Source organism: Carcharodon carcharias, chromosome 10 (assembly GCF_017639515.1).
Source record: "Carcharodon carcharias isolate sCarCar2 chromosome 10, sCarCar2.pri, whole genome shotgun sequence".
Taxonomy (NCBI): domain Eukaryota; kingdom Metazoa; phylum Chordata; class Chondrichthyes; order Lamniformes; family Lamnidae; genus Carcharodon; species Carcharodon carcharias.
In genome coordinates this window covers 52,131,105-52,149,118 of record NC_054476.1, presented here as the reverse complement: position 1 = coordinate 52,149,118, position 18,014 = coordinate 52,131,105, and the positions used below count along the sequence as shown (strand labels likewise).

At 39.9% G+C, this 18,014-nt stretch overlaps 1 protein-coding gene across 4 annotated transcripts in view; it reads right to left on the bottom strand.

The window, feature by feature from the left end:
• Positions 1–8,169: 8,169 nt before the first annotated feature.
• Positions 8,170–18,014, bottom strand: part of ppp6r3 (protein phosphatase 6, regulatory subunit 3) — a 115,964-nt gene continuing 106,119 nt past the window's right edge. For all 4 annotated transcript variants that reach the window (XM_041196850.1, XM_041196852.1, XM_041196854.1 and 1 more), the window contains 3 exons: positions 13,321–13,437; positions 12,528–12,617; positions 8,170–10,355 (listed from right to left, as the gene is read on the bottom strand). In XM_041196850.1, coding sequence (XP_041052784.1) covers positions 10,307–10,355; positions 12,528–12,617; positions 13,321–13,437 — 256 coding nt within the window. In that variant the 3' untranslated portion in view covers positions 8,170–10,306. The remainder of the gene's footprint in view (positions 10,356–12,527; positions 12,618–13,320; positions 13,438–18,014) is intronic.

Genomic DNA, 18,014 nt, shown 5'->3' with positions numbered 1-18,014 from the left:
TGTTTCTGTCCTTGACCTACTACATGTCCTATAGAGATCACTTTAGCCTTAGCGAACTCGGTCTTTTCGAGATTGACTACTAGGTCAACTGACTGTACTTTCTGGAAGAGGTCTTCCAGTTGCTCTATGTGGTTTTCCCAGGTGTAGGTGTACACTAGGAGGTCATCCAGGTACATGGTGCAATTGGAAAAGCCCGCCACTGCCTCATTCATCAATCTTTGGAAGTTGGCCGGGACATTTTGGAGTCTGAGGGTCATAACCCGACACTGGTATAACCTGTCTTGGAGTTACAAGACGGAGATTTCCTTTCCGTGGGCCGTCAAGGGAATCTGCCAGTATCCCTTGAGTAAATCATTCTTCGTGATATAGGCTGCTTTACCCACACTATCTATGCAGTCTTCCAGTTGGGGTATCAGGTAGGAGTCAGCTCGGGTCACCATTAACTTTTCAGTACTAAACTTAGAATCTTGTGGAGCCATCTGGCTTGGGTATGAGCACAACTGGGAGCTCCAGCTACTGTTGCTAGGCTCCATTAGTTGGTGCTCCAGCATGTAGTTGATCTCGTCCTAGGCCTGAGCCAGCTTCCCTGGGCCAAGACAGTAGGAATGTTGCCTTATGGGAGGGGCTTCTCCCACATCCACATCAGATAGGGCTAGGGTGGTGCAGCCTGGCTTGTCTCTGCACAAGTCTTTAAATGCAGAGAGCAGCCTTGTCAGGTCTGCCCGCTGTTCTGCACCTAGGCGGGAGAACATGGAGCCTAAGTTGGCTAGTATTTCTGTATTGGTTAGCTGGGTAGTAGGGAGTTCAATGTGGGCCTCACCCACGTCTCCTCCAATTCATCCTCACTGCTACCCTCCTCCTCCAGATCAGTGGCAACGGGACAGACCGCCACTTGTTTGCCCCCTACTCGGCTGTAATATCACTTCATCATGATGACATGACATAACCTTTGCTTTTTCCCCTGATCTGGGGTCTCAGTTAGATAGTTCACTTCCCCCAGTTGCTTTGTTACTCTATACGGATCACTGAACCGGGCCTGTAAGGATTCACCTAGTATTGGTAGGAGCACTAATGTATAGTTGCATGGCTGAAAAGTTTGAGTCTTGGTATGCCTGTCGGCTTGTTTTTTCATTGCCATCTGGGAATTTTTCAAGTGCTCTCAGGCCATCTCACAGGCTGTCATGAGCCGCTCCTGGAACATGGCTAAGTAATCCAACATGGAGAGCTCCTCCTTCTGCTCTAAAAAACTCTCCTTGCTTAGTTTCAGAGGCCCTCACACTTGATACCCATAAACTAATTCGAACAGAGTAAACCTGGTGAACTCATTGGATGAATCCCTCGTAATGAACAGAATGAAACCTAGTCCTTTATCCCGGTTATGGGGGTACTTGTGGCAGTATGCCCTGATCATTGTTTTTAGGGTCTGGTGGTCCTAGTGTCCACTGGTACTGCGCGTGATATGCTGAAGACTTCACTTGGGTCACACCCAGGTTACCTATGACTTCCTGGCATATCTTGGATATTAAGTTTGGGCGCTGACCTAACTGGATCTCGGTGGGTAGACCATACCTGGAAAAGAATTGGGTCATTCCCTCACCACCTCTCGGAAGCAGGTAGCCATATCCATGATGGACTGGTGGTCCTCTTTTGTTTTGGGTAGGGGCTCCCCACAGTCCACTAACTGCTGAATGGTTCCCCAAAAGCTGGCACGGGAATCATAGTTGCAGGTCGTACTGCAGGTTGGGGTTTTCGCACAACCTGGCATATATGGCAGGTTCTGCAAGACCTTACTACGCCTCTGTGGAGGTGTGGCCAGTAGAAATGCTGGCTGACGCAGGCTTGGGTTTTGCGTATCCTGATATGCCCAGCCATCAGTGTTTTGTGAACTAGCTAGAAGATTTGCCTACGGTACCTCGGCGGCACTACCACCTGGTGGATCACTGTCCATTCCTCATTTACTGACCTGCGAGGGGGGGTCCCCATTTCCTCACCAGCAGGTCATTTTTAATGTAGCAGCAGTCAGGGACAGCTTCTGCCTCGGCCTCATTGTGAGCAGTCTGAGCTAATGTTTTTAACTGTGAATCAGCTTGCTGGGTCTCTACCAAGGAAGATTTATTTATCACCTCCTTAGAGTCTTCTAGAGTCCTGTAAAAGGTTTCAGATAACCAGGCCAGAAGGTCTTCTGTCCACAGTGCCACATCAGTTTCCTCTATTGGTGCTTGTCGGGCCATAGACTGGGTTACCACACAGACACGGAAGATACAACACACTTTCTCCTGCAGCTGTTCGGTCTCCTTAGCCTCAATATGCTTCACTGAAACCACTGGAGATACTATTACCGTTGATCCCTTCAGGTCATTGCCGGGGAGCAAGTTGACCCCGTCCACAGGCAAACTGGGGATAACTCCCACGGTCACTGGTCCTAACACAAGATTGCACTCCAGATGTGCCTGGTATAGGGGAATAGGCATGTACCCTCCTTCAATCCCCTTTACCATACCAGCACCTTGGCACTTATGGCACTCTCTGGTGGGGAGGTTATGCCTTTTTCCAGCAGTAGAATCTGGCTGGCTCCTGGAACCCTCAGTATTACCGTAGGCTTACTTGCTTCACCCTGGGGAAAGGTGGCTGCCCTTCCTTCGGATACAAAATCCCAGTAACCCTCAGGGATTTGTTTAACCTCATCCATAATCTCAGTCAGTACAGGGACTCAGCCACAGGCCATACTTAGGTCTGCTATGCTCTATGACTGACTCCAATTCTCTTTATTGGGTGTATGTGCCCCGATAAATCCCACTAGTTTTTCCTGTAGCCTCCAGCAGTTGGCCCAGATGCGCCCTACCTCCCGACAGTTAGAACACACAGGCTTCTTACCTTCACTTTTTATCTCAGTGCCACCCTTTCTGTCCTGAGGAGGGCCCCCAAAATTCCCCCCTTTCTCTTGGGTGCTCAGTTTCTTATCACTGTCCCCCTCTCTATCCTTCCCAGTTGATTTGGGGGGGGTGTGGGGGGAGAGAATTTCCTCTGGAGCAAGGGCTGTGAATCAACTCATAATTGTCAGCCCCTGTGACCCTCCTGCTCCTCTAGGTGTGTTCTTATTGGAAAGGGTAGGCAGTTTTTAAACTTCTCAAGAATTTTTCACAGAGGCATTCATAAGTGACTTCTGTTTTAAGTACCCACACCTGCTGGTCAAAAGCAAGTTGCTAAATTCCAGGTACCCGTTTCCCAAGGATATGGAATTTCTGACGGTACGCCTCCAGCACTAACTGGTAAATACTTAATATAGCCCTTTTTACTGCCTCTTAGTGACACTTTCCTCAGGCAGGAGGGAGAAAACCTCGTGAACCTTCCCTGAAAGCTTACTCTGCAGTAATAGGGACCACTGTTGTACTGGCCACTTTATATCTTTTGAGCGGTTAGCACAGCAGTTAAAGAAGGCTTCCACCTCTGTTTCATAAAATTTAAGGATTGAGGCAACCTGGTTTGCTCATCTAATCCTTAAATCTGAGCTAGTGGTGGCTTCAAGGCACCTAAGTCTCTTAGACTTAACAATTCAGTAGTATAGACTCAAGAAAGTTGTTATGCAGTTTCAAAAAGCTGATTTCAAAAGGACAATTTAATTACCCCAATTTGTTTGTTTTGTCTGTGGGAAAAAACATTCCAGACTCCGAGTCCCCAATTTGTTCAAATCGCGGATGAGTGCTCCAATTTGTTACTACCCACCCCTCAGGTGAGGCTTCTCTAAGTTGTTGATCCAGGCAAGACCCCTCAATTTGTCACCATCTGGCTAGGACAGCCCCAAATTGTTATGCCTCGGGTGAGGAGGGACGGACTGGCTCCCTGTTCAGCCCACCCCCTCCCCCACACCCCTCCCATTGGTCGCCACAAGATTTAATCTAAAAAGGATCCCTTTCGCAGATACCTTTTCCCAGACTCAATCGTTTGGTTTTGAAGAAGTGAATTAGATCAGACTTTGAGTTAAAGGTAAGAGTAAGTTTGTTAACTACTAAAGGCAAAAAAGGATAAAACACATGCATAAACAGTCATACAGGTTAAAAGAATTTAGCTTGAAGTGAATATAAATAAAGGTACACAGAACAGTCTTTGACCCGCAGGGAGGTGATTGAATGTTATGACCATTGCGATTTGAGATTCCAGCAGAATTGACCCCACTAGACAAATTGTCAGTTTCTAGGTTACAGTAGAGTTGACTCCAGTAGATGAATAGTCAGTTTCGAGGTTCCAGTAGTGTTGAATTTAGTAGAAGGATCGAGATTCCTGCAAAATGGTGATTTGCAGGGGTCGTGTGTGGCTGTTACTTCTAAGTCAAACTTCCAGCACTTGCTCTCTCTCAGAACATCCACCAAACAGCTGACAAGACAGTGAAGCAGCTTGTGAGCTCACATTTAACTCCTCCTTTGTCTATTCCAAATGGGAAGCAAATTCACAAACCTGTCTGGGCACTGCCCACAGAATTTCTTGATGACACTCATCTCTCATTATGTCCCATTGTCTCACCCAGAGGGCCAATTCTGGATGCCTTTAGAAGTACCTTGTCCACCAACAGGGTGGGGTTCCAATAACCTGCAGCATTCCAGCCAGTGGCTTCTGTGCATTGTTTAAAAACTCAGGTCTTATTTTTATATTCCAACATTTCCAGACACAATTGTGTTTTTTCCTTTATTATCATGACAACTAAGTATAATGAGGTTGAGTTGTGAAGTTAGATGCCCAAGAACCACAATATAAAATGCAATGTCATTGAATTACAAAGTACTAATTATAGAGAAGGCAAACCCAAAATAATACTTCAAGGTATGATGAAAACTAAAACATTGGGAAAAACGTCCCTCCTCAAAAGGACAAAATACTTGACCTACTAAATTAGATACGAGATTCATTATGTTATGGTACTAGAGGGAGGAATGAACTCCTACGAGGGGTGCCTAGCCTACACAGCCAGGCACACAAGAGGATGGAATCTGAGAAATTGTGTAGTCGGAAGCAACTAAGATAAGTAATTTTGTAAGGCACAATTTGCCTTATACAAAACCACTATACCTGTTAATTAGCCCACGGTACTTGGTATTAATTTTATCTTGCATTATGCCTCTCATTCATTCAATTATTAGGCAGACCGGTCTAGAATTACCTGCTTTAACCCTTTCAGAACAGCAGTGTTACAGTGGCAACCCTCCATCTGCTGACAACATTCACATTCAAAACGGTTTGCGCCAAACTTCTGACTTGGAGCATAACAGAGTATATCTTCAGAACCAATTAAGCTTTTATCATCATTTTCTTTAGTACTCTCATCTATAATTACCCTATTTGCTACATCTTTTATTGCACCATTTTGTTCTCATAATCACACTGAAGACCAAGACAAGTTCCTCAATAAATACATCTTTTATAAAATCTATTTCTACTTCAGCCTATCCTTTCTTCAACAATATATCATCGATTATAAAATCCTTTACTATATTCCTTCAGTACTTGCTAAGTCTTCATGCTTGCTTTTAACCTTTCAATTCTTTTTTGCCTCCCCTACATTTTTTCTACGTTCTGTTCAATTTCTTTTGCATCAGCCATAAACATATATGTGACTCATTCAAGTATTAATATAAGAAACACTAATATTTGCTGCACTGTTTTCATGTGGGAAAATGTCCCATGTTTGTACATGGCTTCACATTTGGCAACTTTTAATTCTAATTTGTCTAGGTGAGTTGTCTTTATCCTCATTGTTATGTGCTATTCTAGCGTACCTTCATTTTTGACTGCTTGGCTTTTCAGTTGGTATTTTGAAACTAATTATGTGAAGGCTGCTATTCTGTAGATGTTTTATATACACTTAACTTACCTCATCTTATTTCCTAGACATATTGTTGAAACCCCCAAAATAAAAAAAAATACTAAACCTACAAAGCATGTTTAAAGAGAAAAGCCAGACTGATATTTTGATTGTGCACTCTTTCAGAATTGGGCTTCAGTATTTTGTTTATTTTTGACAGCCATCATTTTCAGGTTTCCTTTTTGTTTGTGCTCACACTACTTTTACCTCCGTTTATCTTTACAGCAAAATTCAGGAAAAACAGGCATATAAAAATGGATCATTTTAGTTATCCAATTTGTCTATCTTCTATTGTTCAAAAGTCTATAATATACTCCTCCCTCAGATTAACTGTTCCTTAATGCTAACCAAATAGGTTCAGCCTTTGCACTATCCTTATTATAGTAATGGAACTTTTGATCAAGTCATCTTTCGTCCCTTTTTTTGCTACTCTATCCCTCCTGAATATTTTGATCTCAAGTCCTGCTCTTGCCTGCTGCTAATTATATATTAGCCTCATTTCAATTTGTGCCTCTCACAGATGTTAGCCATAATACTTTGTGCATTTAGTTACATAATTCAAATGTGATTGTTTGCTAGTCATGTTTTAATCCCTCATTCTATTGATCTGTTCTTTATAATTATCTTATACATCTTGTTTTGCTTTCTTTTCTGCTTCCCCAATTTGTTTACCCCTTCTCTATACTGTATTAGTTTATATCTGCCACCACAGCATTAGTTATTTGGGCCAGCTTGAAGCCCCTACAGGCCACTCCTACCCCCAAACTCATCCAAAGCCAATGAATTTGAACCCTTCCTTCCAGCCTTGAATTTAACTCTCTAATTTGAATTGGAGAATAAGTACATATTAACAGTGATCCTGAGATTATTACACTCAAAATCTTGCTCTAATCGGTCTCCTAATTGCTGAAGTTTCCTTTGAGGCCTCCAATATAATTGATTCCAACTTCAACAACTATTGGCTGTTCTCATTTCCTCTCCAAAATCTTTTACACCCAGTGACATCTCATTCTTAAACATGGTAGGGAACCCAACATTCAGGTTATAGCTACAAATTATGGAAATCCTTGGTTACGATTGTGCTCCTGCACTTCACATATCAAATTAGCAATCACTTCTTCCTAAGTTTTAGCCCATGGTTTTGTCTGTTGTTGTCCTCCTCCTCAGAGCTATATTTAACATATGACAAATACAAGTACTGAAGATCTATGTCAAATAAACACTCAAAGCAGCCATGCACTGTTGATTATCTTCTCCTCTTACTTCGATGTGTACTACTCAGTGCTGTGGGATGATCCATCTCCTAGAATGTGCACACAGAGCTTCAACCTCCCAATGTTATGCAGTATGCTCCTTAAGCTCACAAACTGCTCAAACTCAAGTAGTCAGAGACAGTAAATTAGTTATCCCAGAACTTCCTACAATCACAAGCTGCACCTGACCCCTGCTGCTGAACTAAACCATTTCTCAAATAAGTGATTTAACTTTAGGCCCACTCTCTGCAAGGCTAAACCTGCACTGAAACTAAACTCTACACTTGTTCCCTTTTACACTTGACTGGCCTCTAGCTGCTCAAGACTAACTTGTCATCATTAAGCCCAAACATGTACTGTTTTAACTTACACAATAGCCAAATTGCCACATTAAAAAAAACTGTTTATTTCACCACTTATGTAACCAATTAAGTAATCTGCATCAGCTCAAGCCAGCAGGACCTGAACTTACTCCAAAGTACTTAGATTTATAAAGACGACTGCATGGAATATTATGCGGATAATCTCAAGTCTGTGTATGAAAACCAAAACTGACCATATCCTTTCGGCAATCAAATGCATTCCAGTTTTAAGCAAAGCAGTTCAAAACAACTTGTAAGCAACCCTTTTTATTCAGCAACCCATTTTAATCAAACCATGATACATCTTTTAAAAAGGGGCACCATACTAAAGATTTAGTTTATTTTTTTTTAAAAACAAAGACAGGATTACAACCACTTTGTGAATAAACTTCAAACCGTAACCTCAAGAATGGCGTTGGCAATTATGGGAGAGTTTTGCAGTTCTGAAGAGTCATATTCGACTCAAAACATTTACTCTTTCTCTCTCCACAAATGCTGCCAGACTTGCTGAGTATTTCCAGCATTTTCTGTTTTTATTTCAGATATCCAGCATCCGCAGGGTTTTGTTTTTATAATTATGGGAAGAGTTTCTTTTTGTACATCCGAGCACTGAGGAAATTTATGGCAATAATTTGTACCACTGAACATGTGACTAATTATTGAGCCACCATGCTCATGTAACTTAAACAATTCACTTTCATACAACTTAAGCAATTCACTTTATTGCAAACTTTAACTAATGGCATATTAATTTTAACAAGGTATATTTACATTGTATATTGGATGTACATCTGAAATAGGACAAATGAAAAACGTATCATACAACCAGAATAATCTGACAGTAAGAATTCAATACTTTTTACATTTTGTATTTGATTGCGTGAGTGGTTAATGTCCATCCTAACGCAGTATTAAAAAAATAGTTGCCATGTTTTCATGCAACTAAACACACAAACATTGCAAATGAAGATTGTCAAGACAGAACAGGTTATTTTTTCCTATTTAGCAGCCACAGCCAAATAACGCCACTATTCCCAATGTTTTGGTTCAGAAACATTTCCTCCCCTCCCCCTCCTATCTTTTACAATACTTTAAAAAAATGTATACTATAATCTTACCAGTTTTAATTGATTGCTACTGATAGGGATGTGTCAACATCCCATCTTCAAGTATCTATGATCAGCTACTTCAGAAGTGTAAGCGGTGAATCAAGCATTGGCAGCTGAATTGAACTGCCCTAAAGCAGTTAGGAAGATCACAGAAAATTGCATTGCTTGGTTTGGCGATTTTTCTTCAAATACAGATGCGTAGAACTCTAAACCCACACTGTCAACTTTTTAAACCAATGATGAAGTTGACAAAAATATTCCATTGACTTAGAATGTATTAAGGTGCTTGGAGGGTCCAACAATATAGATGCTGCAAAGAACAAGCCACACAAAAAGATGAGTGCACACCTCATTTTACTTTCCTGGAACAGACACTATTTTCTAAAGTGAAAGAATTCTTCCACAAATTCATCATGCATCACCATCATCTCTCTTCTGACTTAAACCAGTACCATAGGCACTTTGTCAAATGACACTTTTTCAAAACTGTCTTAGCTTAACCCAATACTAGCTGCCACTTCCGTTAACAGTACAGTAAGGTCCCAATGAATAAGGGTCAACCTGTCATAACACTTCAAATCCCTGAATTTAAAAGTTGGAGTTAACTTCTTTAGTTATTGTCATACTTTATCAAAGTAGGGCTCTTCGCCACTCCTTAGAAGTTTATGCCAATAAAACCACTTTTAGCCAACCATTGTTACATTAAGTGCTCAGTTATCAGTTCACCCTGATTAAGTTCCATTGCCCTGGCAACTGAAATAACGGGGCTATATTTAAAAACAAATCAGTTAGTTAGTTCAATAGAAGTTTAAAAAGTTAAAAGATAGTTTAAATCATTCAGGTAATGCACTGATGCAGACCTTTAGCAAAGAGAAACAGAGAAGTCACATGCAATTCAAGGCTAATCTTTTAAGTGTTCTTCACCTTTGATTTGAACAATTTCTTGGTCTGAAAATGTAAAATACAGAGGGATGAACAAGCTTATGGCTGTTCAGTGACATACCAAATGATCAACTAGTCTTCAGTAACAAATATGCTTAAACTCCATATTAAAGGGCTTTCAATACTAATGTTCTAGAATTCAAGAAATGTTTACAAATAAAACCTGAAGCAAAGAGCCACTATTGAACATTTACAATTAGAATTTTCTCTAGCAATTGGTTTAATATAGGCAACTCAATCAAAATAACACTTTTACATTTGCATTTCACTTCTACAATTTACTCTGCTCACTTGGAAGAAACACTGAAAGTTAAAATTTTATACAAGATGAAAAAAAGTATGAAAATTTCTAAACACTTTGGTCACACTATGTGTCCCAATTGGTATACTTCAATTATATACGTCAGGTTTAAGTATACACATTTTTATAAAATATTCTACTCTTATAACCATTTAACTATGGCAACAATACTAATTATCACGTGAGTGGCAAGATATTTAATGGACTGATCATCCCGTTTATAAGAACATGTATTTGATACAAATGCACGCAAGAGTTCTTTGTATCTGCCAACATGTAATTCCCTCAATTATACATTTCATTCAAACTCTTCTTTGCTTTCCATCTTAAAAAATCTGATAATATTGCTGGTCCTGATCCCATGTGAATTTAGTGCAGCAGTGACTGGCTTTGACAGGCCGAAGCCCAGTGCCTCCAGTGAACCCCACTGATACCCCTGGATAGTAGCTGCTCAGGCTGGAGTAGACAACAGCAGGCAGAATTAATCATGCAGGGCCATTAACCGAAGCTTCGGGTGGCAGGACTTGAGTTGTCCTAAAAAACAGAAAAAGGCAATACAGGATGAAATTTTAAAAACATGAGCAAAAATGCAGTCAAATCTCTGTTCAACAATTATAAACAAAGATTTCTAGTAGAACAAAAAAAACTTCACATACTTTTTTTTTAATTCTTTCACAGGATGTGGGTGTCGCTGGCTAGACCAGCAATTATTGCCCATCCATAATTACCTTTGAGAAGGTGGTGAGCTGCCTTCTTAAAGTGCTGCAGTCAGTGTGGTGTAGGTACATCCACAGTGCTGTTAGGGAGTTCCAGGATTTTGACCCAGCGACATAGTTCCAAGTCAGGAAGGTGTGGGGGGCTTGGAGGGGAACTCGCATGTAATAGTAATCCCATGCATCTGCTGCCTTTATCCTTTTAGGTGGTAGAAATCATGGGTTTGGAAAGTGCTGTTGAAGGAGTATTGGTGAGTTGTTGCAGTGCATCGTGTAGATGGTACACACTGTTGCCACTCTGCGTAGGTGGTAGGGGGTGGACGGGGTGCCAATCAAGCAGGCTGCTGTGTCCTGGATGGTGCTGAGCTTCTTTTTTATTGGAGCTGTACTGATCCAGGCAAGTGGAGAGTATTCCATCACACTCTTGACTTAAGCTTGGTAGATGGTAGACAGGGTTTGGGGAGTCAGGAGTGAGTTACTTGACACAGAATTCCCAGCCTCTGACCTGCTCTTGTAACCACAGTATTTATATGGCTGTTCCAGTTCATTTTCTGGTCAATGGTAACTCCCAGGATGCTGATAGCAGGGGATTCAGCGATGGTAATACCATTGAATGTCATGGGAAGATGGTTGGATTCTCTCTTGTTTGTGATGATCATTGCCTGGCAATTGTGTGGCTTGAATGTTACTTGCCACTTATTGGCACAAGCCTGAATGTTGTCTAGGACTTGTTGCATATGGACATGGGCTATAAATTAAACTATATTCATACTATAAATTAGCTATTTTCTACCCACACACAATGCACATATTGAAAGCTACAAGGACTATTCATAACTTAAAACAGCCAAGCAAGAATTATAGGGCTTTAAAATAATGCAAAGAGATTAAAATGCTCAGGTACCATTAGCTTCTCAACCATAGGTTTTAGGGTTTCAGTCTCCCAGAGTAATTAGCATTAATTTGAATCCAACTATCTCAGTGAGCATTAGTTTGATCAGATCTTGCTTGATCTCAGCTATCAGCTATTTTGCTAGGTGGAAATGAAATGTAGGCCTTCTGATTTGTATTGAATCCAAATGACTGAAACAGGTCATTTGGATGAACTGGTTTATGCTGATGTTTATATCCCATGAGAGCTTCCTCTCACCCAACCGACCTCTTCCAGTCACATCCCTATCTGGCGTCACTCTACTCCTTGCCCCCTTATATGTAACACACCTCTCCTTAAGTGCATCAATTCTAGCCGGTTGGGGGGCTTGACAGGTTGCTCCCCCTGATTAGGGAAATTAGAACAAGTATGCACAGTTTCAGTCTCGTTCAGGACTGAGATGAGGAGAAATGTCTTCACCAGAAGAGATATAAATCTTTAGAATGCTCTATCCCAGAGGGTTGTGGATGTGCCATCACTGAATATGTTTAAGGCTGAGACAGGTGGATTTTTGGTGTCTCACGAGTCAAGAGATATGGGGATATAGGGAGTAGGCAGGAAAGCGGAGTCGAAGTCCAAGAACTGCCACGATTGCATTGATCATTGATCGCATGATCGCAAGCATGGTATGGTTTACTCCTGCTCCTATTTCTGTTGCTTTTAGTTTGCTTGCTACAGTAAAAGTCTTAGAACTTGAAATCTTGTCGTGCAATTCCCTTAAACAAATCAGGGAATCCAAGTTCCTTTTTAAAAGTTGTTGGTCTCTATGGGGATTGTAACACTGTTCAAAAAGGAGGCAATGTCGTGCTCTTAAATGGTTTAAACTTTAATATCAATAGTGTACATAATTCTTGCTTCATAATGCATAATTCAACTATTTAAACTAGTCATTAGAGAAGACAGTGAGATAATACCCTGGTCAGCCAGTCATTTATACAACATGTGCTCACTGCATTTTCCATTAAACAATGTGTCATGGAACTATCAGAAAATAGGCAGCACTAAAATTATATACTGCATAGTATACAGCTGTATAATGCACTGACTGCAGTGAAGGCTTACTTGATTTCTTCCATTGATGTCACATCATCAACAGGCCCATTCAAGGTGTCTTTTGCTCGAGACTTTATATTCCCTTCAGAAGGCTTCAAGCTGTTGATAAAAAAGTGTTAAAAGATGGAAGTTAAACATGAGTATGGAAATGTATTCTCGCTTACACATATTCTAACATACCAAACTGAAAACCATCTGTTTTTAGTACTGATGTGTGCATGCACGACAGCTATCACTTAGTGAAGCAAATGCAAACGCAAACCATTCCAATATCAAAAATGAGTGGAGAAGAGTGAAATGGTACAATGCTATGGTATAATTAGTCTTACTGTACTATCTAAAGCAAAAGCCCTTCATTCTTTGCAGCTGCAGTTATGTCAACCATGACTGGTTAACTCAGTAAAACTTTGCATGTACCTACCCACCAACCCCCACCCCACAAAAGTATTGTTTCCATACAAAACATAACTATGTGCAGCAGTCTGTACATAAACCATTGTCCTCATGCTAGTTAAGAGGGATTTCATTAGATTAGAATTTGAAATCTTTTCATTATTCATGCAGCTGAGTATTTGAATGTCACATGAAGCTTACGTAATTAAGACGCCAATATCAGCTTTAAACTAAAATTGACTATATAGTGGAAACAAAGCTCATGTAGCAAATAGCCCAAGATTCAAGCCTGCTTGCACATTCCATTTACAAACATTTAAATTTTGTGTAAGCAAACAAGTAAATGACAAGTTAATATCTGAAAGGTTATCAGATATGATTAAATTCTTCATAATTTGAATGCACATACCCATCTGTTCGATAATCATTAGACTGTGATGTTGAAGTCAGTTTTGGAGTTTCTAAGTTTTCTGGTGACACATATTTTGAAGAAACATCTTCAGAGGTAGACAACTTTACTTCCTCACTAAATAGAAAAAGGCAAGTTGATCAAATATCTAGAATGTTTTCAAAGTAATAAAATACATGCCCTATCACAATTATTATGAAAGTCACTCTCCAATCATGCAGTATATGAAAATCTTCACATGCAAATGAAGAAAAGCATGAATAAATGAGCTTGCAGGCACTTTAAACTTTAATGTAGTATTTTGGGTGTCATCTCAAAATCATGCCATAACACAAGGAGAAATATAAGATCACATGAGGCTGTTTGTTTGCACATACAGCACTGAATTAATTTGCATTTAATTAAAATACATACCAATAGGATTTCAACACTCTGAAGCCACAAGCACGAAAGAAAGAGAAAGGAAGCTTAAATTGTGAAACACTCAACTGAATTAGTTTGATCAAGTTTATGATATTCAAATGTTTCACACTCAAATACAGCTACATTAAAATATCTAGCATACTTCCATTATACTGTAAGAATTCACTACCTAAATGTTTCCAAACACCAGTATGTTGGAGAAAATACAATAGAACAAGTCTCCCATAAGCAGAATAGACAATTTGCTGTAAAGAAAGCTTTAGTTTTGTCAGAAATATATCCTAAAAGATAATTAGATCATAAACTGAATACATAAGGGTAAATAAGTGGCAGATATTCAGATATAATGCAAAAGTTCCAACTTTAATTTTTCAGTTTTTGAAAATTGTATAATACAGCACATCTCAAATTCCTTCCACATCATCCAAATAAATAAGTGAATTTTTAAAAACTATCCAAGTAACTTGTCATGTGTGGAAGGGATACTTGTCTCTACTTCAATGCAATGATTCAGCAACATCAATGTTTGCCTCAAAAGTATTAGTTTCAGAAACTATATATGCACAAGAAAATTGTAAACATAAAATTTAAAGCTATTTCTTTTACGAAACATTCAGCTCAAGAATATGCATATATAAAAGCAGCTATAAAAATCAGTGAGGCATTAGTGAACAAGGTTAGGTGGGATAAAGGCCTAATCTCAAATCCAGCTTTGTTTTTCAAATGCCAACATTGTACTTGCACTACAAAATTTTTCATTATTTCTGCAGTAGGGCGTGAGAGAAATGGATGTTTGTTTTTATATTTTTGGGAAATATTGTGTTATCCTGTGGCAAAGGTTGTGTATGTGTTTATGATTTAATTAAGCTGCACAGAGATTAATAGGACCCAGGTTGTCTGGGGAGGTTAGAACATGAAGAGCACAGAGGTGTTAGATCTGAGATACAAGTAAATAGGTTAGATGTAACGTTTGTATTTTTAGATAAGTTGAGAGTTTGTTTGAATATCAAAGGAGAATCAAAGGTGTCAAGAAACATGATTGCATCTTGCAGGAGTTCCATAGGTAAACAAGAAGTGGGGATATTGTATTTTGTTGACCTGTAAGCAAAGTCAAGATGGAGTAGCTATAGCTGGAACTGCTGTTTGAGCTGAGAGATGAGCAGCTGCAAATGTTTGAGCTGTTGATTTGGGAGCTGTTACCTCTAGGCTAGGAGGTGGTACAGTTTGAATCAACCATCCAGTCAAGCCAGAAAAGTCTTGGGCTACAAAAAGCAGTTTTATTCTGAAGATTGGTTTTCCACAGCAGAGTGGAAGCGTCATACTACAGGTCATGTAGATTGCCTTTATTGAAGTTACAGCAGCTGGCCTTGGGTAATATTACTGGATTTTATGGAGTTAAATATCTATTAGGGAGTGTTGCCTGGAAGGTGTTTACTTGTGGGTCTGACCAAGTGGAATGCCTTTCTGGGGGACCGTTTGTAAGACTAACCTTAATTGTGCAACTATAATCTTGTGTGCTTAAGTTTTCTTTTATTTTTGTTAACAAAACTTTTACTTTTAATTTTTTTAAATCCCAAAAGTGTTACTGGACCTCTTACTGCTGAGATTGCTATGTCGCCTTCTCATTTGCAGAATACAAAAAAAATACCGTATGGCCCGTAAGCCAGTTTCCCTCTGGGATTTGGTTTGCGCAGCAATTAACACCGGCTGTAGTCATAACAGGTGAATGTAGTTATTCAAGTGGTTCTAATATAGTCAAACACATGGATAAAATTTATGAATTTCCTGCATTGGTAATAAACTTACACTGATTTGAAAGATCTTGCTGTTCCATCAATTCTTTTCAAATCAGCAGGCAAGATAAAGAGAGGTTTGCATTCTGCCAAATGTTTTTGAAAAAGTAAACTGAGTGCATTATAGCTGATATTTAAAGAACTGTGCTACTGATACTCTGAACTGAGTTTCATTATATTGCACTTCTGGTATCGATAGGTCACCAAATGTTCAATTTAATGGGTTATGTTTTCACAAATCTTATATTTTAGGTTAACTAGGTATAACATCAAACAGAACATGTACAAGAGTCTACAACAAAATCATATTATCTGAATAAAACATGTACATTTAAATTTCCCCTCAAGACTCGAGGCCCATCCAAAAGTAGGGAGATAATGTTAATTTACATAGAAACTTGGTTAGGTCATCTTTCGGAATACTGCGTACTAGTCGCCATACAACAAAAAAACTTTCTGCACCTTCTTGAATGCTCAAAACAATTACAAATGTTTCAGAATTGAGAGGATGCAACTATCAGGGAAAATAAGCAGGCTGTGGCTTTTCATTCCCTGGAAAACAGAAGACAGAGGAAGACTGGACGAGTTTCATCGGGTGGATATCAGAAGTCCAGAACAAGGAAATATAGACATAAGAAAGCCACTAATAGATCAAATAAAAAATTTATTTTACACTGCATGGGAAAAGTATGGAACCCACTGCCACATGGAGATAGCACTGATACATTTAAGGTGGGGGAGAGGGAAACAGAGGGATATGTGGGCTGTGTAGGAGGAGGTACTTAAAGGTGGGAAGAGGTTCATGTGGAGCCTAAACACAGGCAGAGTTGAGACTACAACTCGATCAGCCAAGATCTTATTTAACAAAGGAGCAGTCTCTGAATGGCCTACTCCTGCTCCTAAGTCCTTTGTTCCTATGTTCCACAAATCAGATTGGCCATAGGGCCTATTTATCTGCTGTAGATTCCATGCATTTCCATGCAATCTAGCTCAAAGAACCCTGAGTGAAGTAACTTATCTCAGCCTAAATGATTGGCCCTTTATTCGAAGACTGTGCCCCCATGTTTGAGACTTCCCAACCAGCAGAAACAAACAATCTGTGTGTCTACCTTAACAAGACCCTTCAGAATTTTGGAGGTTTCAATGAGATCACCTCTCATTCTTCTAAACTCCAGAGAACATAAACCCAGTATAATCTACTCAGCCTCTCATCATAGGACAACCCCCTCATCCCAGTCTAGTGAATCTTCACTGTACCGCCTCCAATGCAAGTTTATCCTTTCTTAAATGTGGAGATTAAAACTGTACACTCTATTCCAGATGTGGTCTCATCAAAACCCTGCACAACTGTAGCAAGATTTCTTTACTCTTGTACTCCTGTCCCCTTGCAATAGAGGCCAACATGCCATTTGCCTTCCTAATTGCTTGCTGCACCTGCATGCTAACTTTGAGTCTCTTGTACATACACACCCAAGTCTCTTTGAACATCAACACTTTGAAGTTAGACACCTTTTAAAAAAATATTCTGCTTTTCTATTTTTACAACCAATAACTTTACTCCCTACATTATACTCCATCTGCCATCTTGTTGCCCACTCATCTCTTTACAGCCTCTGTGTCCTCCCCACTTAGATAAAAAGACAGAGTAATGTACCAAAGTCACTAATATAGATAGTAAATAGCTGAGGCACCAGCACCGATCCTTGCAGCACTCCACTATTTCACTGCCTTGAAAAAAACCCTTAATGCCCATTTTGCTTTCCTTCTCTGTTAACCAATCCCCCACCCATGCTAAAATATTACCCCCAACTCCACGAGCCCTTATCCTGCATATTAACCTTGTGTTTTTTTTATTCATGGGATGAAGGCATCGCTGGCTAGGCTAGCATTTATTGCCCATCCCTAGTTACCCTTGAAAAGATGGTGGTGAGCTGCCTCCTTGAACCACTGCAGTCCATGTGGTGCAGGTACACCCACAGTTCTGTTAGGGAGAGAGTTCCAGCATTTTAATCCTGCGACAATGAAAGAACAGCAATATATTTCTGAGTCAGGGTGGCGAGTAGCTTGATGGGGAACTTCCAGGTGGTGGTGTTCCCATATCTGCTGCCCCTGTCCTTCTAGATGGTAGAGTTCGTGGGTTTGGAAGGTGCTGTCTAAGGAGCCTTGGTGAGTTCCTTGGTAATATTTTAGCATGGGTAGGGGATTAGTTAACGAATAGAAGGAAAGCAAAGTGGGCGTAAATGGGTTTTCTTTTCCAAGGCAGTGAATAGTGGAGTGCCGCAAGGAGCTTATCAAATGCCTTTTGGAAATCCAGGTATACTACATCTGCTGGTTCCTATTTATCTACCCTACTAGTTACATCCTCAAGAAACTCCAATATATTTGTCAAACCGGATTTCCCCTTAGTAAAACCAAGTTGACTTGTTCTAATCATACCATGCTTTTCAAAGTGCATTGTTAAGACTTTCTTAATAACAG